Below are 26135 nucleotides of genomic sequence, written 5' to 3'. Positions count from 1 at the left end.
CCACCAGCACAACTGCATTTCCCACCAGTAATTCAGGAGTTAATACTTCCTTCCAAACCCCAGGGGGTGCCCGCCTCACTGGTGGAGTGAGCCTCCAGCCTCCACAGCCACACATGCGCCACATCCAAGCCAAGCAGGCTCCCAATGACATGCTGCATGAGGACCCGGCCCTTGACTGTGACATGAAACAGGATTAACAAACCAAACAGAGATGGAGAATTTCTACTGCAATAGCATCCATCATCAAATTCAATCCATTCTCCAGGCATTAAACAAAGAAAAAAAAAAAACCCAAGTAAGTTAATCACATGTTAGATGCTACCAAATTCACACCATAAGAGGCTCTGGAAAGACGATGAAGTGGGGCCCGGCTCCTTGTGCTCCGCATGGATTAACACACACGCACACGCAGGTGCCGTGCCGAGGCAGGGGGGACACCTGCCTCTGATCCAGACCATGTGCTGGTGAGCAGAGCCGGCGGCCTGGCCTCGCTGCCCGACTGGATCAGTTTGGAGTTAGTCACACCTCTCAACAGGGTTACCTGCCCTTCTCTCAGGTCCAAAGAGAAGATAAAATGAAAGAGTCGAGCCACCTGATAAAGGGGAAAAGGAGAAAAAAGCCATGGGCACCAAGGTGACAGAATGGGGCTGAAGGGAGCCACGTCCTCACCTCTTTCCTCCCGTCACTCCCTCGCTCACTCACCTATTTATTCACTCACTCGCAACAGTCGCTGCGGGAGTGTTCACAAAGCTCTGCGAAGCCCTCCAGGGGAACAAAGACAGGATGGTATGGTCCCTGCTCCCATGGAGCTCACAGTCTAGCTGGGGCATCAAGATAATAAGTGTGTACAAGGGCTCAAGCGACAAAGACAACCAAATGTGCCAGAGTACGGGGCAGAGGATGGCACCACACCATGGCTGAGCACGGGCAGAAGCCTTGTCCTCTCCCACAAGCTGTCAAAGCCCAGTGAGGAGTGAGTTGAGGGCTTCATCCTTGGAAGCGGGACAGGGAAGGTGCATGCTGGCAGGGAAGCGCCTTGGGCCAGGGTATGACAGTGGACAAAAACCCAAGGTGCATGTGAGTGAACCCACCTGGGGAGAAGACGCTTTGGTGCCAGTGAGTAAAAGAAGACCAGCCTGGGAGAACTGGGCTTCAGCCGCCTACACTTGGTTTTTGACAATAAACTGAGCACTTCACTAAGGTTTTTGAGAGGTGATCAATGTGAAGGAGGCAGGACGTTAGAATGATGAGAACATCCTAGATATGCCACCTGGCGCACATCAAGAACTTGCCCCCAGGGTATGTTCTCCCTTTTTCTCTCCTCACTTTGCAGCGGGCACATGGTTGTCTGGAATAGAGACTGTATTTTCTAGTCTCTCTTCTGGGAAGTGCCCTTCCGGAGAGACAGTGCGCAAGAACCAGCATTAACTGGTGAGGGAGGCGGGCTTGGTGCTTCCGATTCAGAGCAGGCTGGATGGGTGGTGAGGAGTGGGAGACTGGGAGGTGAGACAGGCCTGTGTGACCAACGACAGTGCTCAGGTAAATTGGGTCTCTGTAGCTGGACCAAGCCTGGACATCTGAGCCAGGCCCTTGACCAGTGATGGGGAGTCAGAGCCACCAAGAGGGACCCTCTACACACAGCAGCTGCCCCTGGCCTTGCCTGTGGAAATCTCAGCTGGAAGCTTTGCCTTCTCTGTACTTTCTCCTTCAGAGGCAAAGGCCCTGCTGGAAAGGGACAATGAGAAGGACAGGTAGGGGGACCCACAGGACAAATCTGCCCCGCTGCTGGTACAAGGTGAGCTCTAGTTTTACTGGTGTGCAAACATGCCCATACTATCATGTGTGTGATCGAGTTTTACAGAAACTGTGATTTATGGTGACAGGTACCTGTGATCCACATTCTTTCATCCTGGATCAAGTGTTCCCCAGCCCTGCCGCAAGGCCAAGGAAGAGCTGATCAATCATCAGAAGAGCAGTTCCCTGGGGTGTGAGAGACTCTAAAATCCTCAGTGAGGGCCAGTCACCTCTCAGGTACTCAACCACTGGGCTTCAGGGCCTGGTAGTGTAATCCAAGCACAAAATGGCCAGGAAGTGTCAGTTTAGGGTGTGTGTGTTGGGGTGGAGGGTGATTGGAGTAATACCAGGACACTGGAGGAACTAGAGACCCTGCTGCTGATCACGGCTCAACAACTGCCTGACCTTGGGCAAGTCACTCAAACCCTAGGTTGCTTTTCCCTGAAGTGAGGGTTCCAGCTGCTCCAGCAGCCCACGTTTGACCTTCCTCCTGTCTTGGCAGGTGGCAGGTGCTCACATGTCATAAGCTGCCCCTCAGGGGCCCACACGCCTCAGGGCTGAGGAGGAGGAGGAAGCACCCCTTTGAAAAGTCAGGCCTAGAATGGTGGGGAACCCTGAGCCCAGGGTGTGAAAATGGCTTGCTTAGGAAGACAGAGCACATAAGAGGTGGGCCAGGACAAGGCAGGAAAGTCAGCATCCTGTGCAGAAGAGCCTGCATTGTAAATAACGTCCCAATGCCAGTGCCCAACTTGTTTTTTTATTCTGTTCAACAGTGAAGAAAGAGAAGAGTATAAGCAGTCTAAGATCAAACTGACATATGAGCGAATAACAGGCAACCTTTATTCAACATTTATTATGAGCTCTGCGTTCTGTGAAGTCTTTGTGTACACTGCCTCATAACTCTTGTGGCAGGTACTACAGTATGATCGTCCCTGTTTGCAGGTGAAGAAGGGGAGTTCACAGAGGTGCAGCAGTAAGTAGGGAGCTGGGACTTTTAAACCTGGCCTGCTTATCTCCAAAGCCCAACTATGGCTATCCTTGATGCTACACATTGCTCTGTTGGTCATGGCAGTTAAAAATATGCACGACAGTCTTTCATTCCTTTAACATTGACTGAGCACCTATGGAGATGCAGGTAGGACACAAATATAAATGATGACAGCAGTGCAGAGGACCCAGGAGTGACAGGCCAGTTCTACCTGGGATCACAGGAGGCTTCATGGAGGAGATGGCATTAAACTGGAAGAGTGGGGAGGATTTCAAAGAGGTAGAAACAGAGGCAGATAAAGGATCAACATGAGCAAAGGCAGAGGCAAGAAAGAAAATTCTGGAAATAGTACTCAGAGTTGCTATTTCCAGAACAGTACAGAAGGCAGCTGTGAATGCATTATCAGAATAGCTAGAGAGATAAGGAGAGACAAGACTGGAAGGCTAGGATCAGGGTTGGACTACATAGGTTTTAACAGGAAGGGAAGGGAGCTGTCGACCATTTGGGTAGCTACTGCAACAGTCCAAGCTGAGGGAAGGGTGTGGAAGAAGGCCCAAAAGGAGAGAAGGGATGTCAAATGGTTAGGACTTAAAGAGTAAGTGGGAGGAAGGTGGGCATCAAAGGTGACAGAGATTTGGAGCTTCGGTGCCTGATAGGATGGTGGTTTTATTATTATCAGAACAGTGGGACACATGGAAGGGCAGATTTGGAGTTACATCCGGGACTGTCGACTAACGTACAAAGGAGACAGGGGAGATGTTCAGCAGAGAACAGGAGCACCGGGATTGAGCCCTGGACAGAAAACCAAGAACACTGGGATTGAGCCCTGGGCAGAGAACCAGGGACACCGGGATTGAGCCCTGGACAGAGAACCAGGGACATCGGGATTGAGCCCTGGGCAGAGAACCAGGGACACTGGGATTGAGCCCTGGACAGAGAACCAGGGACATCGGGATTGAGCCCTGGACAGAGAACCAGGGACACTGGGATTGAGCCCTGGGCAGAGAACCAGGGACACTGGGATTGAGCCCTGGACAGAGAACAAGGGACACCGGGATTGAGCCCTGGACAGAGAACCAGGGACATCGGGATTGAGCCCTGGACAGAGAACCAGGGACATCGGGATTGAGCCCTGGACAGAGAACCAGGGACATCGGGATTGAGCCCTGGGCAGAGAACCAGGGACACTGGGATTGAGCCCTGGACAGAGAACAAGGGACACCGGGATTGAGCCCTGGACAGAGAACCAGGGACATCGGGATTGAGCCCTGGACAGAGAACCAGGGACATCGGGATTGAGCCCTGGACAGAGAACCAGGGACATCGGGATTGAGCCCTGGACAGAGAACCAGGGACATCGGGATTGAGCCCTGGGCAGAGAACCAGGGACACCGGGATTGAGCCCTGGACAGAGAACCAGGGACATCGGGATTGAGCCCTGGGCAGAGAACCAGGGACACCGGGATTGAGCCCTGGACAGAGAACCAGGGACACTGGGGTTGAGCCCTGGGCAGAGAACCAGGAACACTGGAATTAAGCCCTAGACAGAGAAGTCCATCTGGGAACCAGGTACATCAGGTGACAGCTGAAGGTGAGGGACAGGATGAGACAATGCTAGGAGAGAGAGGAGAGAAAGGTGGCGCCCAGAGAAATTCATCCAACACTGAGGAGTGAGGAAAGGAGGGAGGAGGCAAATAGGAGAGGGAGTCAGAGAGAGGAGGAGAACGGGGAGCTGCCCTGTCACCACAGCCAAGAGACAGCTCTTGCCACTCACACGTGATCCTCAGACTGTTTCCTCAGACCTCCAGGGTCCACCAGGCCCTTCTGTGAGGTCAGGCAGGCAGGCTTCCCTCTTTGCTCTTGGACCCTTGAGGCATCAGGCTGCTCAGTCTCCACAGAACAGAGCAGGCAAGTAATGTCGGACCAAAAACTCCACGTGACTTTCTGGCCCTTCCTCTTCAGCTGAGTGTGATGTGGGTGTTTCATTTGTTTGAATCCACTTAATTATTCATGGAGCAGTGTGAGTTGAGGTAAAATTCCAGGTAGAAACCTTGGGAGAACAGGAATCCAGCACACTGGTAAAAAGTCTTGCTACTTCGACAAGTTTTGAGAGTGAAGCTCGGGTACGAGTTGACTAACATGTAGGAGACTGGAGGGTAGGGAATACTTCCAAACTTTTCCAGCAGTTTGTCTGTAACAGTTTAGATAATCTTGGTGTTTAAAAATGGTTGCTGTGGTGAATTCTAAACCTTAATGTCATGTCACATAGTCCTTGGCTAAAAACTGAAGTTAGAAGGCGTGAGCAAGCACAGTGGCCTGGGAATGCTCCTCTGAGGGAGAAAAAGACAAACACAGGGCTTTCTGGAATCCTCACCCTCTTTGATTCAGCAGATGGCAGGGACTGAAGCCAGAGAGGTGAAACATACGGACCTGGGCAAGGGACAGCTGTCATCTCTTCTCTGTCCTTGGAAATATCTACTAAGTATGAGCTGACACAGGGAGGTTTTATAAAAAGAAAATCAGTGCCTGCCCTCTGATTAACTGTAAACAGGTAGTAGTGTTTTTGTTGCTGTTGTTGTTGTTGTTTTACTAGAAAGCAAACATAGGCAAGGCAACTGATTCCAGTCAGGTCAGAAATCCCACATCAATGGGCTTATGAACTGCCTCAAATGAGCTTTTGAGTCTAAAAATAACATTTAATGGTGATTTTATTTTATTTTATTTTTTTTTAACATAAACTCAAGATTTTATTGTCTTCATAAAAGATGACACTTAGAACTGGATCACTTGGCCCTTTCTCTTCTTATCTCCTCCCAGTTCAAAATGCTTGCATCTTTTAATAGCCAGCATTCTCTTAGATCTGCAGTTGGGCTCAACGCACTCGAGCCTTAGCACAATCTTCTTTGTAGTTTTAGCCCTTTTCCGGAAAATCGGCTTAGTCTGGCCACCATAGCCACTCTGCTTCCTGTCATAATGTTGCTTTCCCTGGGCAAACAGAGAATCCTTGCCCTTCTTGTACTGTGTCACTTTGTGGGGTTGGTGCTTGCCACAATTCTTACAGAAAGTCCGGCGGGTTTTAGGAATGTTTACCATTTTTGCGTGAGCGATACCGGCACAGAAAGCTTCATGGTGATTTTTTCTTTTTTTTTTTGGGGGGGGGACGGAGTTTCGCTCTTGGAGTGCAATGGCGCGATCTCGGCTCACCGCAACCTCCGCCTCCTGGGTTCAGGCAATTCTCCTGCCTCAGCCTCCTGAGTAGCGGGGATTACAGGCACGTGCCACCGTGCCCAGCTAATTTTTTGTATTTTTAGTAGAGACGGGGTTTCACCATGTTGACCGGGATGGTCTCGATCCACCCACCTCGGCCTCCCAAAGTGCTGGGATTACAGGCCTGAGCCACCGCGCCCGGCCTCATGGTGATTTTAAAGCAGTATTTTATTCAAAGTAGACATTTAGATAAAGCATTGATGGATAAAAGATAAGGATATGTGGGAGAGGACTTTTTTTTTTTTTACACTATTGTGCTGAACCGTTTTGTAGAGCCTCCTTTTCTTTTTAAGGAAAAAGTGAGTCGGAATTTTTTTTTTAAGTGGGAAAACAAAATAATTGAACTCTCCGTGAATTGTGCCTGACTGTTCAGATGCCAAGGGTTATAACCAAGGCTCGGCTATCCCCTGTTGGCCGCTGACCATAATTGCAGGCAAGGCGCCTGAGTTTTAGAGGGTAAGTCAGGAAAACAGAGGTCATGGTGTGAAAGCAGGCCCAGAAAAGAAGACATAAGAGCGACAGCACGGGTGCTGCTACAGGCTGACTTTCCAGTTCTCTATTTTCCTAGTGAACCCTATATAGAGAGGCCCCAAAGAGCTGAGCAGCTAAGGAGGGGTGGGTGTCCTGCTGAAGCCAGAGCAATTGTGGGCAAAGGGGTGAAAATAAGGCAAAAAAGAACACTGGATGATTAACAGAGGGCTTGAAGCAGTGCTGTACAAAGGAACTTTCTGTCCAAAGATGGAAATGTGCTATCACTATGCCAGCTGCCAGCCACACTGGCAAATAAGAACTTGAAATGGGGCTAGTACAGCTGGGCACAGTGAGTGGCTCACGCCTGAAATTCCAGCACTTTGGGAGGCTGAGACCAGCAGATCACCTGAGGTAAGGAGTTCAAGACCAGCCTCGCCAACATGGCAAAACCCTGTCTCTACTAAAAAACCCCAAAATTAGCCAGGCATGGTGATGGACACCTGTAATCCCAGCTACTTGGGAAGCTGAGGCAGGGAGAATTGCCTGAACCCAGGAGGCAGAGGTTACAGTGAGCTGAGATTGCGCCACTGCACTCCAGCCTGGATGACAGACCAAGAGTCCATCGTAAAAAAAAGAAGAAAAAAATGGGGCTAGTACGACCGAGGAATTCAATTGTAGGTATACTCAATTTTAATTAATATAAATTTAAATAGATACACATGGCAAGTGGCTACCATATTAGACAGGGCAGGTTTGGAGGAATCAAAAAGGTATATACTTCAAATCAGTCAACAGGGTTTAATGAATAGCTATCAGTGCAAAGCACTAAACAACTAAACATTGGTCTGTTTTTATTTTTTAAGCAAGAAACAAAGGGAAAGAAGCCAGAGCTCCTCATCTCAAGAAGCTAACAATACTAAATTTGGGGATGAGGAAGATGGAACCATATACACACAAACACAACTCTGAAAACAACTGCAAGAGAAGAATTCCTGATTCACAGAGTGCTGTTTTACTTAGAGCAGCCCTCTTCAATACGAGGACTATAGCAGTAGCATTGGTACTACTGGAAATGTTCTGGAGACAAATCTCCAGGGAAACTAAAACGATATAATTTTTCAAGTTATGAGACAAGTCAAAAAGTGTTGGTTTACCAGCTCTAAGAATTCAGCAGGTGGAAGAAATCTAGTAGGTGGTTCAAACTGCAAGGGAAGTAAGGTAACCTGGAGACGCCATAGTTTTAGAACTTTTGTTCAGTGATTCATATCACTATGGTTTCTTTTTTGTGTGAGAATATGTTTTGCTTAACAAATAAATTTCTAGGACATTTTTTTTAAAGAGAGATTTTTCAGTTCTAGTCTTCAAAAGACCTGCGGTTCAATTTTCTCTGTGGGTGGAATTACAGGATAGGAAACAGGCACCATGTAGGATCAGAGCCAGCAGAGACTAGGAATGCTGAGACAGAAGGTACATGAGAAGTGTGTCCTCAGGAAGCAGTTTTCACTGAAAGACAGATGCATCAACACTTCCTGGGGATAGCGGTTAGCCTTGTAAAAAATTGAGGGTGGGATACAGGTTAACTTCCCCTGAAGAAATTAATCATGCCTGATTTTTTTTTCTTTAGCTCTTCCAGTTCTAAGACAAAACAGTAATATTAACATTAATAAGCTGGGCATGGTGGTGCACACCTGTAGTCCCAACTACTTGGAAAGCTAAGGTGGAAGGATCACTTAAACCAAACTTAGGTCAGCCTAAGCAATGTACAAAGACCTTATGTCAAAAAAAAAATTAATAAGAACTTCCTTTTTAAATTTTTTACATTTTTTTGAGATGGAGTCTCACTCTGTAACCCAGGCTGGAGTGCAGTAGTGCGATCTCGGCTCACTGCAACCTCTGCCTCCTGGGTCCCAGTTCAAGCAATTCTCTTACCTCAGCCTCCCAAGTAGCTGGGATTACAGGCACGAGTCGCCATGCCCAGGTAATTTTTGTATTTTTTAGTGGAGACAGGGTTTCACCATGTTGGCCAGTCTGGTATTAAATTCCTGACCTCATGATCTGCCTGCCTCGGCCTTCCAAATGCTGGGATTACAGATGTGAGCCATTGCGCCCACCCAGAGAATTTTCTTTCTTTCTTTTTTTTTTTTTTTGGACGGAGTCCCACTCACTCTGTTGCCCAGGCTGGAGTGTAGTGTCTCATTGCAACCTCTGCCTCCTGGGTTCAAGTGATTCTCCTGCCTCAGTCTTCCAAGTAGCTGGGATTACAGGCATGTGCCACCACACCAGCTAATTTTTGTATTTTTAGTAGAGACAGGGTTTCATCATGTTGGCCAGGCTAGTCTTGAACTCCTGGCTTCAAGTGATCTGCCTGCCTTGACCTCCCAAAGTGCTGGGATTACAGGAATGAGCCACTGCGCTTGGCCAGGACTTCTATTTATATAATAATGTGGTTTACAAATTTTTTCCACACTTCATGATGATACAAAAAACACTCCTGCAAACATTAATTTTGTTAGAGAAAGGACACAGGGCTCAACATTATTTTTCAACGGATTAACTAAAAGTGTAGTCAAAAGATTTTTCATTCTTCATTTAAGCCAGGCGTCCCCAAACTACGGCCAACGGGCCGCATGCGGTCCCCTGAGGCCATTTATCCGGCCCCCCACCACATTTCAGGAAGAAGCACCTCTTTCATTGGTGGTCAGTGAGAGGAGCACAGTATGTGGCGGCCCTCCAACAGTCTGAGGGACAGTGAACTGGCCCCCTGTGTGAAAAGTTTGGGGACGCCTGATCTAAGCTCTGCAGTTTCCTCCTAGGGAATCACTAAAGGATGTAAACAAGAAGATGAAAGGAGGAATTATTCCTTCATCCCATCATTTTATCCTAGCCTCCATTTAATCTGTCAGAACTAATCTGTTTCCTAGCCTGTAATTCCAGCCCAGTGTGCTGAGTCTCCTTCAGGAATGATCCTAAGGGAGGGTCTTCTCAACATGTAACACTCTCTGTTGCGTTGCTTTCACTAAATGCAGTAGATACTGAGAGTGAGAACTGATTTGTAAGCTGAGGGTGTTTTGTGGGAAGAGAAGACAGCAGGTCCGAGGGATTTAAAATGAAGCCACGAGTCATGTGATCATAAATCCTGATTTCCTTGGGACAGGCCCAGTTTATTTATTTATTTATTTATTTATTTGAAACAAGGTCTTGCTCTGTCACCTAGGCTAGAGTGCAGTGGCATGATCATAGCTCACTGTAGTCTCCACCTGGGCTCAAGAGATGATCCTCTTACCTCTGTCTCCCAGGTAGCTGGGACTATAGGCACATGCCACCATGCCTGGCTAATTTTTAATTTTTTATAGAGACAGGGTCTCACTATGTTACCCAGGCTGGTCTCTCACTCCTGAGCTCAAGCAATCCTCTCACCTCGGTCTCCCAAAGTGCTGGGATTACAGGTGTAAGCTGCCATGTCTGGCCGAACAGGTCTAGTTTAGACCTGTTGTTTCAGAGTAATTATTATAAGCGTCCTTTACATTTTCAAATGTGTGCTGGTTTGAACAATAAATTATATAGTCACCCCAGCCATGGGTGACTTGGCAGGGTGTCCTTTTTTGCAAGCAGTTGCTCTAATTATTCCGCTGGGTTAGTCAATAAGGTTGATAAGGGCTCAGCCAGGTGTGAAGCACTGTGCTAGGGTCTTGGGAGTACTACAAAAGAGGCGGGACACCTGTAATCCCAGCACTTTGGGAGGCCAAGGTGGGTGGATAACCTGAGGTCAGGAGTTTGAGACTAGCCTGGCCAACATGGCAAAACCTCGTCTCTACTAAAAATACAAAAATTTGCCAGGCGTGTTGGTGGGTGCCTGTAATCCCAGCTACTTGGGAGGCTGAGGCAGGAGAATTGCTTAAACCCAGGAGGCGAAGGTTGCAGTGAGTTGAGATCACACCAATGCACTCCAGTCTGGCTAACAGAGTGAGACTGTCTAGATAAATAAATAAATAAACAAACAAATAAATAAATAAATAAGTGGGAGTATTTGTATTCCTATATAGTATTTCTCAATTGGCAGTAAATTTTGAATAAATAAACACCGCCCTCCCCCTACCCCCCAACATGCCACTGCTTTCTTTATTCTCAAGGTTAAGGCTTCTAAGGAGGTGAATCTGCATTCCAGGAATGTTACAGAAGTTTGCTTTAACCCTGATTACCTGTGCTCCCTATGGTTCTGTATGGGGCCTCAGGTAGTGATTTGTACAGAGCTGGCTATTTAAAAATCATCTGGGGAACTTGTTAAAAATAGTGATTCATGGGCCCACTGCCTGAGATTCTGATTCAGCACATCTGAGAATCTATTAAAAAAATAAAAAGCAAACCTCTCCAGGTGGCTTGGGCATACAAGCCAGATTTGGACGCACTGGTGAGTCATCATCCTTTCACCAAGGCCCGAAGTGATGCACTGTTGCTATGGAAACCACTGATGTACACCTCAGCCAGATTGAATTTTTGAACCTTACTTCTTTTTTTTTTTTTTTTAAGTATACATCTGTTTCAAAAATAGAGGGCATTATTTTTAGAAGAGAAGATGTGTTTTCTCTCTCCAGATATTTATATTTAGAGAGAAAGCAAAGCCCCACAAGGCAGAAAATTTTCTCATCTGAAACCAAATTCAACAGAAAGCAGATGTCCCTCACTACATTAGTCCAGCTGGAAAGAACTAATGAGCAGTTATTTCCTGAGGCAACTTTCAAACTGTCTGGCACTTCTTTTAGGTTTTAGCTGCTATAAAGTGCCTGGCTGGAGAAGAATTGGGCTCACAGGCTTCCTGGGTGGTCAGGGGACAGGCAGTGACTGGCCAGGATGATAGGAAGACTCTGGAGGCTCTCCATCTTGAGGCAGGCCAGGAAAAGGACAGCCTGAGGAAGTTACTGTCAGAATGAAATCTACACACACACAGCTGAGCTGCCAGGTGACCACACTGAACCACCCTGACAAATACAGCACGTTTATACTCCATAAACGAATGGAGGAAAGAGCAGCAGCCTGTTTTCCTTAGGCTTCAGAGGCAGAACAGATGGGATGGAGAGAGGCTGAGACAAGGTTTCTGTAGCTTTACATTGCCAGGTTGGCCTGATGAATTCAGAAGTTAGCAATTCTGAGTACTCTTTTGTTTCAGCGTAAAGATTAAAGCACAAAATGGTTGCATCTTAAATGGAAGGTTCTTGGAATTTATTGCTGTTCATAAATCCTGATTGATCTTGGGAAACCAAAGCAGAATTTCCCTTCCAAAGATACTCATGGGGATCCCTCATTTTGCCAGCAGGTATTGTAGTAAAGGGGGCAGGAACCCCCGCACCGCCCCCACCAACCCTGGACTCCGAGATCTGCCATATGGAGTAGTGGGAGGCCTTGCTACAATTCTGTGTTATAGACAGAGCTGGTCTTGTCTGAAGCAGTAATCATTCATTTTTTGTTCCCCTTCCCTCTTGCTCAGGCTTTGTCTGCAGAATTCCTTGGCTTCCTGAAAGGTACTTTTCAAGCAACCACCCAGCCCAGTGTGCTGAGTCACTTCCAGAAATGATCCTAATGTGCTCCTCTTTGGTTCAGGTGAGGAAAACCCAGCTCCGTCCCTTGAAACTGGCTTTCAGCATCCTCCATCTGCCATCTGTGCAAAGCCCATAGAGCACCAAGATCTGTACTAATCATCTTCTTGAAAACCCTTTATGGCCCCACCGCCTCCTTGCCCCAAACCCTCCCATCACCACAAGGGACTAACTTCCCTATGTTAATACGATTCACCTCCAACCATTGTGTCTTTCCAAACATCAGCATAACTGCCTTCCCTCCACCGCCAGCCGAACGTAGGACCCTGCTCCACATTTGGTTGTTGGGGAAGGGCTTGTCACTGGGGAACACTAGGATGATCTGCTGATTTCACATGATAGGAAATATCTGACCAAGTTAACTTTTTGGGTCTAAGTAAATAATGAGGAATTGACAACAATAAGAGGATGATGTGTGAAGATGTTAGGAAGAAACACAGTTTTGAAAAGTGCTGGAGCGAATAGAGGAAGAAGTAATGCTCACACCGATACATCCCACAGATGGGTGTTTATTTCAAGCCTCCTCTGCTACAGTTGTTATGGCTTGACTGTCCTCCACGTCTGGACCCCAGTCAACTTATTCTGGAACCTGGGTTCCTTCCCCTGGATCTGCTGGGCCACATGAGTGTGAGTGAGTCCCCCCGGCCACTTGTTCAGGTAGTCTTTCCACCTGTCCATTGCATTAAGGTGACTCTCCCAGTACACCCTGGGAAACTGCAGAGAAGTGCTCTCTTCCTCTCTCCCCTCCCCTCTTCTGTTTCTCCCCGCCCTAGATGCCAAGTTAGTTAGAAATTTTATTTTTTTCTCATTTCCAGCAGGGTTGAATAAATTAGAAATTCTGAACCTGGGACCCACAGATCAGCTTCAGGGGCTCTGGGAACCTCTTAATATTGCAAGTGTGTGTGTGTGTGTGTGTGTGTGTGTGCGCGCGCGCGCGCGTGCATGCACACATGTTGTATGTGTGTTGGGGGCGGTGAGAATTTGGGGGGCAAGATTCAGCATTTTTTCCATCCGATTTTCAAAAGGACCCCTCAAAAGATAAAACATCACTGACTGGTCCTTAGCCTGTTCTATGTAGTTGCACAGGTGATGAGCAGGGCAAACTAGAGGGACTGAGATGCTCATGCAGTTGTGGTACTTCCAGCACGGTACCTTGGAAGCTGCCATCACAGCTGCTGTGGCGGCCACGTTCAAGCCTCGCTTCCCGAAGTGCACAAGGGCATCATAACTTCGGTCTTTTGCTTGGACCAGACAATCATCGATTTCCTGTCAAAGGAAAAACAGAAGCACACTGAGTCAGAAGGTTCAAATATATCTCTGTTCTCTTTCCCTTTGTCTGAGCGCTGCACTTGGCAGCTTCCCCAGTCACTGCTCTTGCTGGGCCTGAAAAGCTGCAGGCACTTGAGGGTGTGTGTGCAGAGGGGAGAGAGCAGAGGGACAGAAGAGTAGAAAAGGGGACTCTGAAAACACTTCAACTTATGGATCCAGCAATGCCCTGGGACTGTTTCTAAAGCCCTCTAACCTTCCAGGGGGCTCTAGGGGGTTCTGGATGTGGACAGCCCTGCTTGTCATTCTATACACAGCCATTTACCAGACACTGAAAGCACTCAGGTGGAGAGAATGCCCAGAACCAAGCTTCTAGCCTCAGACCTGCCTCCAACAGACCGTCAGACCTTGGTAAGTACTTAGCCTCTCTACATACAGTTTTAGTCTTCTGAAAAATGAGGATAATGATAATACCCAACTCATGGAGCATGGTGAGGACTAAGTGAGGTTAATTCCAGTAAAATATCTAACATAAGCCTGGTTTCAATAAATGATAAGCATGTCATCTTCCTTACCTTGACAGGGTTGGGCCCTTGTAGTTGTAAAATTCTGTCATTCTATAGTTATTTAATTCTACAATCAAATATCACCCCATTTGTCTATTGATGGGAGAGATTATAAAGCCAAGAGAAATGGGTATTACTGGATAAGGGAGATTGTTTTATAGATACTCAAATAAAAGCAGAAATTAGAAGTCATCCAGTGTCATGCAACAAGGTAATGGTGAGACAGAAAACAGGATTGAGGTCTTCTTCAGGGACCAAAGCCAAATACAATATTGGTTTAGTTCAAATTTGGATTAACTTTGATTTATTCTTTTTTTGTTTGGGGGTGTTCGTTTTTGTCATTGTTTTAAGAAAATGGCTGTTTGTCATCACAGTTGCTCATTTCAGAGTTCAGTAAGACAATGACATTTGGCCTCAGTCAAGTTCCATGCATTAGTGGATTTCCTTTGCTTTGAGGTGTGCAAGTGGGTCAGCAACCCCTGCTGGATGCCCTGTGGAAGGCTTCCCCAGGAAGTCATAGCCACAAGCCCTCTAACTGTGATCCCCCTGCCCCCACCCCCAACCCCTTTGGAGGTGATTCTTGGCAGCTTCATTTTAATGGAAGTTACACTGGCAGCTTCAGGGGAAGCCCAGCATTTGGGGAAAGGAAGTAGGAAGAGTAGAGATTTGATAACCAGGTCAAGACAGGGATCTGTTTCTCAAAATCCACCTTTCTGAGACAGGAGTGGTCCAAGTTCCTAAAGGGATTTTTCAGAAACTTCTGCAGTAGCCTGCTCATCCAACTGACATGCTTCCCAAAGCCTTCCCCTTTCTAGTCCAAAGAATTCAACTTTCAGAAACAATAAACATTAATGAATCAAGCCACCTATGGTGCTCCTATTTTATGTTAAGAAACTCTACTACACAATCAGTTTAGCAAATCATATAGTTAACGAATGATACAATGTTGGAATTGTTTGACTCAATAATCCTGCTGTTGGGAATTAATTCTAAGACAATCAAAAGAAGCAACTAAACTCCAGGAGTGGTCATGCTCACTGCAAAACTGTCTATATCAGGAAAATGTAAGAGGCAATCTAAATATCTAGCAGTAAGGGAACATCATCATGGGCATTACAAAGAATATCCACGAAAGAGATATTCATGGGGAATACCCATTTAGAAATGGATTTGTGTACAAACACATTTAAGATCTCAGGATACAAATATTTTATTTATGTTGAGTTTTAAAAGTCATTTAAAAAATCAACATAAAATTTTAATCTTTCTTTTTTTAAGAGATGGGGATTCTCTAGGTTGCCCAGGCTGGCTTCGAACTTCTAGGCTCAAGTGATTCTCCCACCTTAGCCCCCTGAATTGCTAGGACTGTAGGCATGCACCACCACACCTGGCTTCCAGGTAAGATTTAAAATAGTCTATGTAAAAATCATATCTATAAAAGGACAGGGGCCAAGCATGACAAAAGGAAGCAAATTCCGTTTGCATGGTTAAATTGTGAGTGAATTTTTTCTTTCTTTTGTTTCAATTTATGGAAATATTTTCCAGTAAATAATGACAAATAACATCTTTTAGAGAACTTCACCACTATATCTAAACACATCCCAGAAATACACTTAAAAAAATAATGTTAGGAGAAACAACTTGGAGGTAAATGAGAGCCAAATGAGAAGCCTCCTGCAATAAGATCATCTGCCCTTTTTAATTATTACTTATTTTTTCACTTGCTAGAAAGAATGAAAGGCACGGCAGCATATATTACCTTCTCTTTTGAAGATAGCGTGGGATGTACAAACTTCCTGTATAGGAGGCTGGAGCCTTTTGTGTAGGGAGACAGTAGCCAGGCTACAAATGCTATTTTTAGTTCATAATAGAATGGAAACCTGGAGAGAGAGATGAAAACACAAGTTCTGTTAGGTCTCAGCAACACTGCCCTTTTGAAGGATGAGACCCAGGGGGCAGCAAGGACACCTCTCCCGCTTGCATGTGGCTGCAAGGTTCCCAGATTCCTCTGTCCTCCACCCATGAAGGCAAGGGCACACACATGCATACACACAGCACAACCCCAAGGCTTCTCTTTGAAAACCAGTTCATGTTTTCTTTTGTTGTCAAAGCAAACCAGGAATGCAGGTTCTCTCCAGCAATCACCCCATGGCCCTGCCTGGCACAGGCTGGAGCTTCCCGCTGGGCTGTGCTCATTTAGATGGATGCTGGGGCTCTGGCCCCAGTCTCTAGGCTCAGAGGGTCTCTTCTGTGCTGTACACCCAGTCACTCACTCTGCACTAGGTCCAAGAAGGCACAAACACCAGGGGGAATTACAGCAGGGAGGAGTTGACAAAAAAAAATCTCTAGACTGAGAATGAAAGCCTCTCCTTCTTGGCTGTCTTCTTGGCCCAAATAGAGGCAGCAAGAGGAGCCCAGCTCTTGCCAGAAAGGAGAATGCTACTCACCCTACTCAGTGGCAGGCAAACAGATCTCAGTGCCAAAAAATAGAAGAGTCCAGGGTGCAGATAACACAGAATCCTGGCGTTTGCAGTCCTGCATACCCTCAAGCCTGTTTATTTATTTGTCCCCTGGCAGGCACCCAGTCCCTGTACGTGCCTGCTTGTACCAAGTACCAGGGAAGCAACAGTGACCAAAGAAGACCTGATCCATGTGTTGTGGGAGTTTCCAGTCCAGTGGGAAACACAGACAAGATTCTGGCATCCTTGGAACTAAGGGTCCAGTCAGGGAAACAGAGATTTATAAAATAATCGCAAATAACATAGAACAGCAATCTGAGACAAGTGCCGTCGTGCTAGCCCACATGGTGCCTTTGAATGTATTAGAAGAAAACTGGCCTCTTCAACTGGAAGCAGCTCTGTGGCCACATGAACTACAGAGCTTTGTCTGGATTTCAGCCCCATTCACCTACTTGGCCAGATATCTTGTGCTGTGAACAACCTGAGCAACCGTATTTGGCAGTCCACAGGTATATTAACCATGTGTTTATGGTTTATTTTATTTTACTTGTTGAGACAGAGTCTCTCTCTGTTCCCCAGGCTGAAGTGCAGTGGCGTAATCTTGGCTCAGTGCAACCTCCACCTCCCGAGTTCAAGTGATTCTCCTGCCTCAGCCTCCCAGCTAGCTGGGATTACAGGTGCATGCCACAATGCCTGGCTAATTTTTTTGGTAATTTTTTAGTAGAGGCAGGGTTTCACTGTGTTAGCCAGGATGGTCTTGATCTACCTGCCTCGGCCTCCTAAAGTGCTGGTATTACAGGCATGAGCCAAGGCACTTGGCCATGGTTTATTTTTTATTGTCTGTATTCTGATGTACCTTGGGGCCTTGCTGACTCTGCAGAAACTGCCCCTCCCAAGGTGAGCCAATTGCTAGAGATAGTAAAGAACTTATCTGCAACACACCTTTCATATGCAAACCAACGAATCCATGGGCCCAGATTCCGGCCACCGCTTCTAATGGACTCTCACACTCCAGGCCACCTTCTGCTTGCCCCAATCACCCCAGAGCCAGGGCTAGACAATCAGAGACAGCCCCTATACCTCAGAGCCCAGTAAGATTATTCAAACCAGCCGAGCCCAAGCCTGGCCACCCTGCTCTGCCCTTTCCTTCCTTTAGTGTGGAACATGATAAAGAACCTCACCCTCAGTTCCTCTCTCTGCTCCTGAGGACCCTCACTGGCCCCCAACATGGCTCTGCATGGTGCGCTGTGCCTCATGTTTCTAGGAATCTGTGAGCAAACAAACCTCTCCCTTCGTGACAATTATTTCCATGTCTGTGTCTTACCCACACTCGCTTAAAACAAATCCCAGGTATCCTTAAAACCTGATGCTATGAGATGAGACAGTCACCTGTGCTAGTTTCAGGGATCAGAAAAGTAAGTCCTTTCCAGGCATCCTTCCCAGATAAGTGATCAGAAAAATCAAAAAAGCAAGTCATTCCAGAGCCCTGAACTCACACACAGACACCTCATCCCCGCCATCAGCAGCCCCGCCCATGCCTCCTTTCCTAACCAAGGTCTCCTGCCCTCCCCGAACTTCTGCCTCTGGTGGGTGCTTCTTGAATATTCCCTCGGCAATTAGTGAGCACTTTCGTGGCAACACTATTTAATGTTTCACAGCCAGAAAAGAGAGAGGCTGAAGAACAGAGGTGTGATTCTCCCATATTTGAACACTCTGGTGATTAATAACGAAGGAACTTTTGTTTTGAAAACAAGTATTCACCAGTCCCCAAGGGGAAAGCAAATGAATCCAGCAAGCTCAGACACCAACACAAGACACACAGATAATCTGTCACACTGAGGCTCTTTTGTTCACGACATAAAAGATAATTTTTTTAAAAAACTAGGCATGCACATATAGTTTAAAAAATTTTTAAAGTTCAAAAAAAATACACAATAAAGAGCCTCCTTCCCACACCTGACCCCTAGTCCCTTTTCTAAAAGCAAAAACATGGCCGGGCACGGTGGCTCAAGCCTGTAATCCCAGCACTTTGGGAGGCTGAGGCAGGTGGATCACGAGGTCAAGAGATCGAGACCATCCTGGTCAACGTAGTGAAACCCCGTCTCTACTAAAAATACAAAAAAATTAGCTGTGCATGGTGGCGCGTGCCTGTAATCCCAGCTACTCAGGAGGCTGAGGCAGGAGAATTGCCTGAGCCCAGGAGGCGGAGGTTGCGGTGAGCCGAGATCGCGCCATTGCACTCCAGCCTGGGTAACAAGAGCGAAACTCCGTCTCAAAAAAAAAAAAAAAAAAAAGCAAAAACATTATCAGTTGCTTGCATATCCTTCCAGAGGTGGACTAGGGCCAGGCATACATCATGTAGGTATATATGACTCCCTGAATTGCCCCCAACACACAGAAGCATTCTATATACCTCCTGCTATACTTGCTCCCCCAGCACATACACACAATCAACAGTATGCCTTGGGGACTATCTCATACCAGTACAGGGAGAACAACCTCATTCATTTTTTTTTAGACAGAGTTTCACTCTGCTGACCAGGCTGCAGTGCAATGGCGTGGTCTCGGCTCACTGCAATCTCCACCCACTGCAATCTCCATCATCCCAGTTCAAGCGATTCTCCTGCCTCAGCCTCCTGAGTAGCTGGGATTACAGGCATGTACCACAACGCCCAGCTAATTTTTGTATTTTTATATTTTTAGTAGAGACAGGGTTTCACCATGTTGGCTAGATTGGTCTTGAACTCCTGACTCCAGGTGATCCATCCGCTTTGGCCTCCCAGAGTGCTGGGATTACAGGTGTGAGCCACTGCGATTGGCCTATCTCACTCATCTTTATGACCACATACGAGAATATGAGCATCTGCTCAGGTCCCCATGAACGGATATTTATGATGGGTATGATCTTTGGCTACTTCAGCAGAGCTGCAAGAGAACCTCTTTGTGTATGCTTCTTTACATACAATGTAAATGTATCTTTAGTGTAAACGCCCAGAAGTGAAATTTGTGTATGCACTTTATAGATGGAGGGTGCACCTCTGTGCAAACATGAGAAGAACTAGATTCTTCATAGCCATGCCTTCATGTTGCACGCCAGTGGCAAAGCTGCCTCAGGCTATGAGGTTGGGGATTGTGGGATGAGTGTGCGTATCAGATCTGGGGTGGTCCTTCTGGACTGCCTCAGCCCTCTTTATTTTCTGCCCAGTCTGCTACAGACCCTCCTTGTTCTCTGGGTTCTTTCTGGTACGTCCCATTGAGGCTGATGCAGACTCTGAAGACCTTTTTGCATGACAGTCTCTGGCATCTCCAGTGACAAACAGGGTTACGGATTTCGTTTGGGGTAGCTTCCAGGACTGCCCTTTGGGTCCTGTCCTCCCAGGTAGCTCTAGACTGATATGAGAGAGAGCTACTTTGTATTTCCCCATTCGTCCTGGGTGATGGAGCCTCCTTGGAAAGTATCTGGGTCAAGGGAAATCAGCTGGTTATGGAAGAATCACAATGAAATGGGTTTGTTACTCTGGCAGAAAGGTGGCATTAAGTATCCAGAGAAGAGCAAAAGGAGCCATTGCAGCCTGCTAACTCCTAACCTTTCCAGGACTTTGGTTAAAAGTAGCGTCCTTAAGGCCGGGCGCGGTGGCTCAAGCCTGTAATCCCAGCACTTTGGGAGGCCGAGGCGGGTGGATCACGAGGTCAAGAGATCGGGACCATCCTGGTCAACCTGGCAAAACCCCGTCTCTACTAAAAATACAAAAAATTAGCTGGGCATGGTGGCACGTGCCTGTAATCCCAGCTACTCAGGAGGCTGAGGCAGGAGAATTGCCTGAACCCAGGAGGCGGAGGTTACGGTGAGCCGAGATCGCGCCATTGCACTCCAGCCTGGGTAACAAGAGCGAAACTCCGTCTCAAAAAATAAATAAATAAAATAAAATAAAATAAAGTAGCGTCCTTTTGAGTCTTTTTTTGGTAGCAAAACCAAAATCTCAAGACTGCCTCCTATTGTTAGCAATCACTATGTTTTCTTTCCATTTCTTTCCTCAAGCATTATTCCTGCCACACTTGCCCACTCAAAGATACCCACTGGCTTATTGACTGAGTCATTGTTTTACTAATTTGTTGAGTTGGAAAAGTTGCACTGGAAAGCTATAAGGGGCCCAGGCATGGTGGCTCACACCTGTAATCCCAGCACTTTGGGAGGCTGAGGCAGATGAATCGCCTGAGGTTGGGAGTTCAAGACCAGCCTGACCAACATGGAGAAACCCCATCTCTACTAAAAATACAAAATTAAGGCTGGGTACGGTGGCTCACTCCAGCACTGGGTAATCCCAGCACTTTGGGAGGCTGAGGTGGGTGGATCATGAGGTCAGGAGATTGAGACCATCTTGGTGAACATGGTGAAATCCCGTCTCTTAAAAAAAAAAATGCAAAGTTAACTGGGCATGATGGTGCATGGCTGTAATCCCAGCTCCTCAGGAGGCTGAGGCAGGAGAATACTTGAACCTGGGAGGCAGAGGTTGCTGTGAGCCGAGATTGTGCCACTGCACTCCAGCCTGGGCAACAAGAGTGAAACTCCTTCTCCTTTTCAAATTTAAAAAAAAAAAAAGAAGGGGAGGGAGGTTAAAAAAAAAAAAAAAAAAAAGAAAGAGAGAAAGAAAAAAAAAGCTACAAGGGGAAAGTTATGTGCTGTGCAGTACCGGGAAAGCAGAGCCAGGGGAGACATATCCTCACCCTTAGGAGTTTTTCATCCAGTCAGAGCTAAGACAAGAAGGTGAGCCATCAACAATGGTACAATGGAAGCATGGACAAAGTCCCAGTGGACAAAGCCTTTGCCTCCTTCCAAACTTCCTTTCATTGCTCACCAACATTCCCCTCAGAATTTTTCTTACTATTTACCTGGTAGCATCTCAACCTCAGTAAGTCCAAAACAGACCTCTCAGAAGTCTCTATAGTTTATCCTCTGGGGGGTGAGGGCTCTCTGCCCTTTGCAAAGTCAAATGAGCAAATGGCCTCAGGACTGAGTGGGCTTTGAGTTTTAGAGAGTGAAGGAAGTCTACGTTGTTGGTGACTATAGGGAGAGCGTACATTGGGCACATAAGAAGCATCCCTGGGGTGCCACTGACCCTTGGGGTATGATTTCAAAAGAAGCTGGGAGCTGCTGTTGAACTCTGAAGCCTCTCCCCTTAGAGCATAAATGGGAACCCTCATTACCTCTCTAGTGTACAAAAAGGCCTTTGGGTAGGCATAAAGGTTGTCCATTTTAGCCAAGAAAGAAAAGAAATAAATGAGGGTGGGAGGGAGGAAGAGAGGAATGACACACATATATACTCCACGGAAAAAAAGAATGTGACCCCTCGAACCTCCTACTTAGAAGAGAGGACAGGAAGAGGCAAGGACTACCTATTTCAGGACAGAAGAAAAGCATGAGATGGAAGGAGAGAGACAGATGTACTCAAGCACTTGCACCTGACAGAGGCTGGAAATGCCCTGGGTTTTTTTTTTTTTTTTCTCTCCTGAAGTCTCCTGAGAGGTGCTGGCCCTGACTGAGCCACCCAGTGCCTGCACAGAATGAGCACATAGTAGGCTGTACAAATATCTGTGGTAAGATGTACCTTTTGGACCACTCTCCCTGGGAACTTCTCCCCTTTCTCCCTTTCTCCATATATGCAGGCCCCTGGGGCCTTGTTTGTACTAAGTGCTCTAGATCATAGCTAAGTACTAAGTACTTCCCACTTAGTACTTACTACAAAGTAGTACTAAGTACTTATTATTTACTACAAAGTAGTACAAAGTAAGCACTACAAAGTAAGCACTAAGTGATGTCGAGATCACAGGGGAGTGAAATTTGGAACTGAGAGGTTCACAGCATGCACGTAAACAGTGCTGAGAGGAGTAACTGGCAGCGCTTCAGTGCTAGGATCCCTAAGGCACTCTGGCACCTCCATTTCCAGAGTCTTAATTTTTCAGCTTTTCCTTTTATTCTGTGAGTTACTTCCCCATATACCAACAGAGCGTCATTGTTTTATTTTCTTTTTCTTGAGTTTGTCGAAGGTGGTCTCTGTTCCTTGCTAGAATGGATCCAGGGGTCCCAATAACCCATGGCCCATGGGGCAAATCCAGTCTGTCATCTGTTTTTATAAATAAAGTTTTCTTAGAATACTGTTAGGCACAATGCTTTGTTAATTGTCTATGGTTCCTTTCATGCTAATGGTAGAGAGTTGAGAAGTTGCAATAAAGATCATACGGCCTGAAAGCTCAAAACATTTACTATCTGGCCCTTCCAGGGAGGGAGACTGTGGGTCTTGGGGAGGAGAGACACTTTTCAGTGTATTGTTTCAATTTTCTTTTTCCTTACGTATGTATTATTTTATTTTTAGTTTTATTTTTTTGAGACAGAGTCTCACTCTGTTGCCCAGGCTGGAGTGCAGTGGCGCGAGCTCAGCTCACTGCAATTTCCACCTCCCGGGTTCAAGTGATTCTCCAGCCTCGGCCTCCTGAATAGCTGGATGACAGGTGCCGCACCACCACACCCGGCTAATTTTTGTATTTTTTAGTAGAGATGGGGTTTCACCATGTTTGCCAGGCTGGTCTCGAACTCCTGGCCTCAAGTGATCCACTCACCTTGGCCTCCCAAAGTGCTGGGATTACAGGCATGAGCCACCATGCCCAGCCTGTATTATTTTATAATTAAAAAAAAAACACACACAACTAAATGAAGTCACCTCTATAACCTGTGAAACAAGCCACCATCTTATCTATTCTGGGACCATAAATAATTGCTGTTTTCATCAAGATGGAAAGTTTTACAAAGTTAACCATGAAGGGGATCTGCCCTAGGGCAGAAGTGGGAAGAGGGGAATGGGAGTGAATGAAGGGTGAGGCAAAGAGAGTCCACATGAGGAGCTCCAATTCTGGAAGAGAACAGAAGTTAAAGGTGCTTCTAGGAAGACAGAAGGCATATTTTAGGACAGAAACTCTCCCCCTAACCTTTTTTAGTAGTAAAGAATGCTCAGGCCGGGTGCGGTGGCTCATGCCGGGCGCGGTGGCTCATGCCTATAATCCCAGCACTTTGGGAAGCAGAGGTGGGTGGATCACGAGGTCAAGGGATTGAGACCATCCAACATGGTGAAACCCCATCTCTACTAAAAGACTAAAAAATAAGCTAGGCGTGGTGGGATGAGCCTGTAGTTCCAGCTACTAGGGAGGCTGAGGCAGGAGAATTGCTTGAACCTGGGAGGCAGAGGTTGCAGTGAGCCAAGATCGCGCCACTGCACTCCAGCCTGGTGCCTAGGGACACAGTCAGACTCTGTCTCAGAAAAAAAGAAAAAAGAATGCTCAGAGCTTCGGGGATGATGCCCATGTTCTTGGAAGCGAAGCAAAGCTGCTACATTCCCTAATGGGTCCCTTCTGTGCTTGTTCTCAGGGTGAGAGGAAGGAAGGAGAGAGAGGACCCTCCCAGAAGACTAGGATCTATGATACCTGGAGGTTGGAAGAAAAAGAGAAAGCAGGGTGATTGGGCTCTGGGATAAAGCAGACAGAAAGGTTCCTAAGAAGCCTCTTCCCTGCAGAAGCAGAGCTTGGGCCACCGGGAGAAGAGCAAAGGACCGTCACTTTCCAAGACCAAATGATGGAGCAGAAGAGTCCGCCATGTGGGTCAGGAAGAGAGGATGATTCTACCCATACCTACTCCAAATATACCAGGTATCAAACGTCTTCCTGTGGTAGGCAGAATTTTGGTCATGCCCTTCTCCCCTTGGTGTTACTCCCATGAATACATTGATTTACATGGCAAAAGGGACTTTGCAGATAAAATGAAGGTTACAGATGACTTTAAGATAGACTGATTATATGGGATTATTGGGGTGGGCCTACTCTAATCACAAGAGCCCTTAAAACAAAGCAGAGATCCTTCCCTAACTGGTGGCAGAAGCAGACAGAGCAAAGCAGGGGCAGAACTCAACATGCAATTGTTGGCTTGAAGATAAAGGTGGTGGCATATGTCAAGAAAATGAGTATCTCAGTCTTACAACTATAAGGAACTGAATTCTGCCAGCAACCTGAATGGGCCTGGAAGGGGAATCTTCCCCAGAGCCTTCAGATAAGAGCCCAGACTGGCCCACACCTTGATTCTGGTCTTGTGAGATTCTAAGCAGAGGATAATTCCACCTGTACTTCTGACTTATAGCTCTGTACAAAATGGCCTGACTGGATCATGACGTCAAGAGATAGAGACCATCCTAGCCACCATGGTGAAACCCTGTCTCTACTAAAAATACAAAAATTAGCCAGGCGTGGTGTACATACCTGTAATCCCAGCTACTCAGGAGGCTGAGGCAGGAGAATTGCTTGAACCCAAGAGGCGGAGGTTGCAGTGAGCTGAGATCACACCACTACACTCCAGCCTGGGCTATAGAGTGAGACTCCGTCTCAAAACAAAACAAAACAAAACAAAACAAAACAAAACAAAACAAAACAAAACAAATCAAAATGGCCTGACTTCCAGTGCCAGCCTCAAGGCCTGGGGGAGACAAGGGATGGCTCAGCAAAAAACTCTGTCTCCACTCAAGGAGACAGCTCCGTCCAGAGTCTGCAGCGTTATCTGTGTGCAGTGCAGGGCATGAGGGCACAGGCATATTGAATTAGGAAATCCACACTCCCTCACTGTAGCTTGAGGCCACATGGCTGAAACATCTATTTCTCTCAGTGGAGAAGAAAGCTATATTGGGGGGAAAAGTACATATTAAGATAATAAAGGCCATTGACTCAACAGGATTTAGAGAGTTCTATTTAGGTCTGTTCCTTGGCCTAGGACATCCCAGAGGGTAATTTCACACTGATCCTTTTTGGGTAAAAATGTGTCTTCTCCAAAGTGGAAATATCTTTATTACTTTCTCAACGACATTTGAACATGGTTAAAACATTCGTACAGCACAGCATTTGCAAAACCAACTCCATGATCGCAAGTCATAGAAATAACCCTCGTTAACTCTATTTTCCACACTACTTTTAATACACATTCACATTCACACGTGCACACACTTGCCTCTTTAAATATAAACAGAAATCTATATATTATGTAATCCTCTTTCACCTAAGAAAGCACAATATAGCATTACAAAGATCTAGCTTGTTTTTTAATGGCTTCATTGCTAGATATAGCTGCATTGCTTATAAGAGAAAAAAAGGGTATCAACAGAAATATCCATCAAAAGAGGATGAGTTAAATAAATTATACTCATCTATGCCATGAAATACTATGTGGCCATTAAAAAACAGGTAAATGTATTTATGCTTATATAAAAGTGTTTCTAAAATAAATTTAATAAGCAAAATCAGAACTCTTATGTATACTATAATACTGCTTTTTTTAAAAAAGAAAGTATACACACATTTTACACACACACACACACACACACACACACACACACACACTAGTTTTTTTTTTTTTTTTTTTTTTGAAATGGAGTCTTGCTCTGTCACCCAGGCTGGAATGCAATGGCACAATCTTGGCTCACTGCAACCTGCATCTCTTGGGTTCAAGTGATTCTCCCACCTCAGCCTCCCAAGTAGCTAGGATTACAGGTGCATGCCACCATACCTGGCTATTTTATTTTTACTTTTAATTTTTTAGTAGAGACAGTTTTACCATGTTGGCCAGGCTGGTCTCGAAATCCTGACCTCAGGTGATGTACCTGCCTTGGCATCCCAAAGTGTTGGGATTACAGGCATGAGCCACTGT

At 46.3% G+C, this 26135-nt stretch overlaps 2 protein-coding genes and 1 long non-coding RNA gene across 7 annotated transcripts in view; 1 reads left to right on the top strand and 2 right to left on the bottom strand.

The window, feature by feature from the left end:
- The window catches only part of REEP1 (receptor accessory protein 1), a 123070-nt gene that overhangs the window by 25165 nt on the left and 71770 nt on the right, over positions 1-26135 (bottom strand). For all 5 annotated transcript variants that reach the window (XM_074397272.1, XM_074397275.1, XM_039476236.2 and 2 more), the window contains exons 4-5: positions 15703-15823; positions 13264-13377 (exon numbers count right to left, since the gene is read on the bottom strand). In XM_074397272.1, the coding sequence (XP_074253373.1) occupies positions 13264-13377; positions 15703-15823 (235 nt within the window). The remainder of the gene's footprint in view (positions 1-13263; positions 13378-15702; positions 15824-26135) is intronic.
- LOC120366827 (large ribosomal subunit protein eL42-like) lies at positions 5488-5890 on the bottom strand. Its single transcript, XM_039476261.2, has one exon. It carries the CDS (start codon positions 5873-5875, stop codon positions 5555-5557), a length of 321 nt encoding a protein of 106 aa, XP_039332195.1. The 5' UTR covers positions 5876-5890; the 3' UTR covers positions 5488-5554.
- Positions 13511-25053, top strand: LOC141584243 (uncharacterized). The gene is made up of 3 exons (XR_012517157.1): positions 13511-13788; positions 16521-16911; positions 23820-25053. It is a non-coding gene; the product is annotated as an uncharacterized LOC141584243 (long non-coding RNA).

Source organism: Saimiri boliviensis, chromosome 1 (genome assembly GCF_048565385.1).
Source record: "Saimiri boliviensis isolate mSaiBol1 chromosome 1, mSaiBol1.pri, whole genome shotgun sequence".
Taxonomy (NCBI): Eukaryota; Metazoa; Chordata; class Mammalia; order Primates; family Cebidae; genus Saimiri; species Saimiri boliviensis.
The sequence above is the reverse complement of the archived record's forward strand: the minus strand, read 5'-3'. Positions and strand labels throughout refer to the sequence as shown.

What these genes read in the sequence shown, in the direction of transcription:
- LOC120366827 (XM_039476261.2), bottom strand. Translation starts at nt 5,875, where the DNA reads ATGGTAAACATTCCTAAAACCCGCCGGACTTTCTGTAAGAATTGTGGC.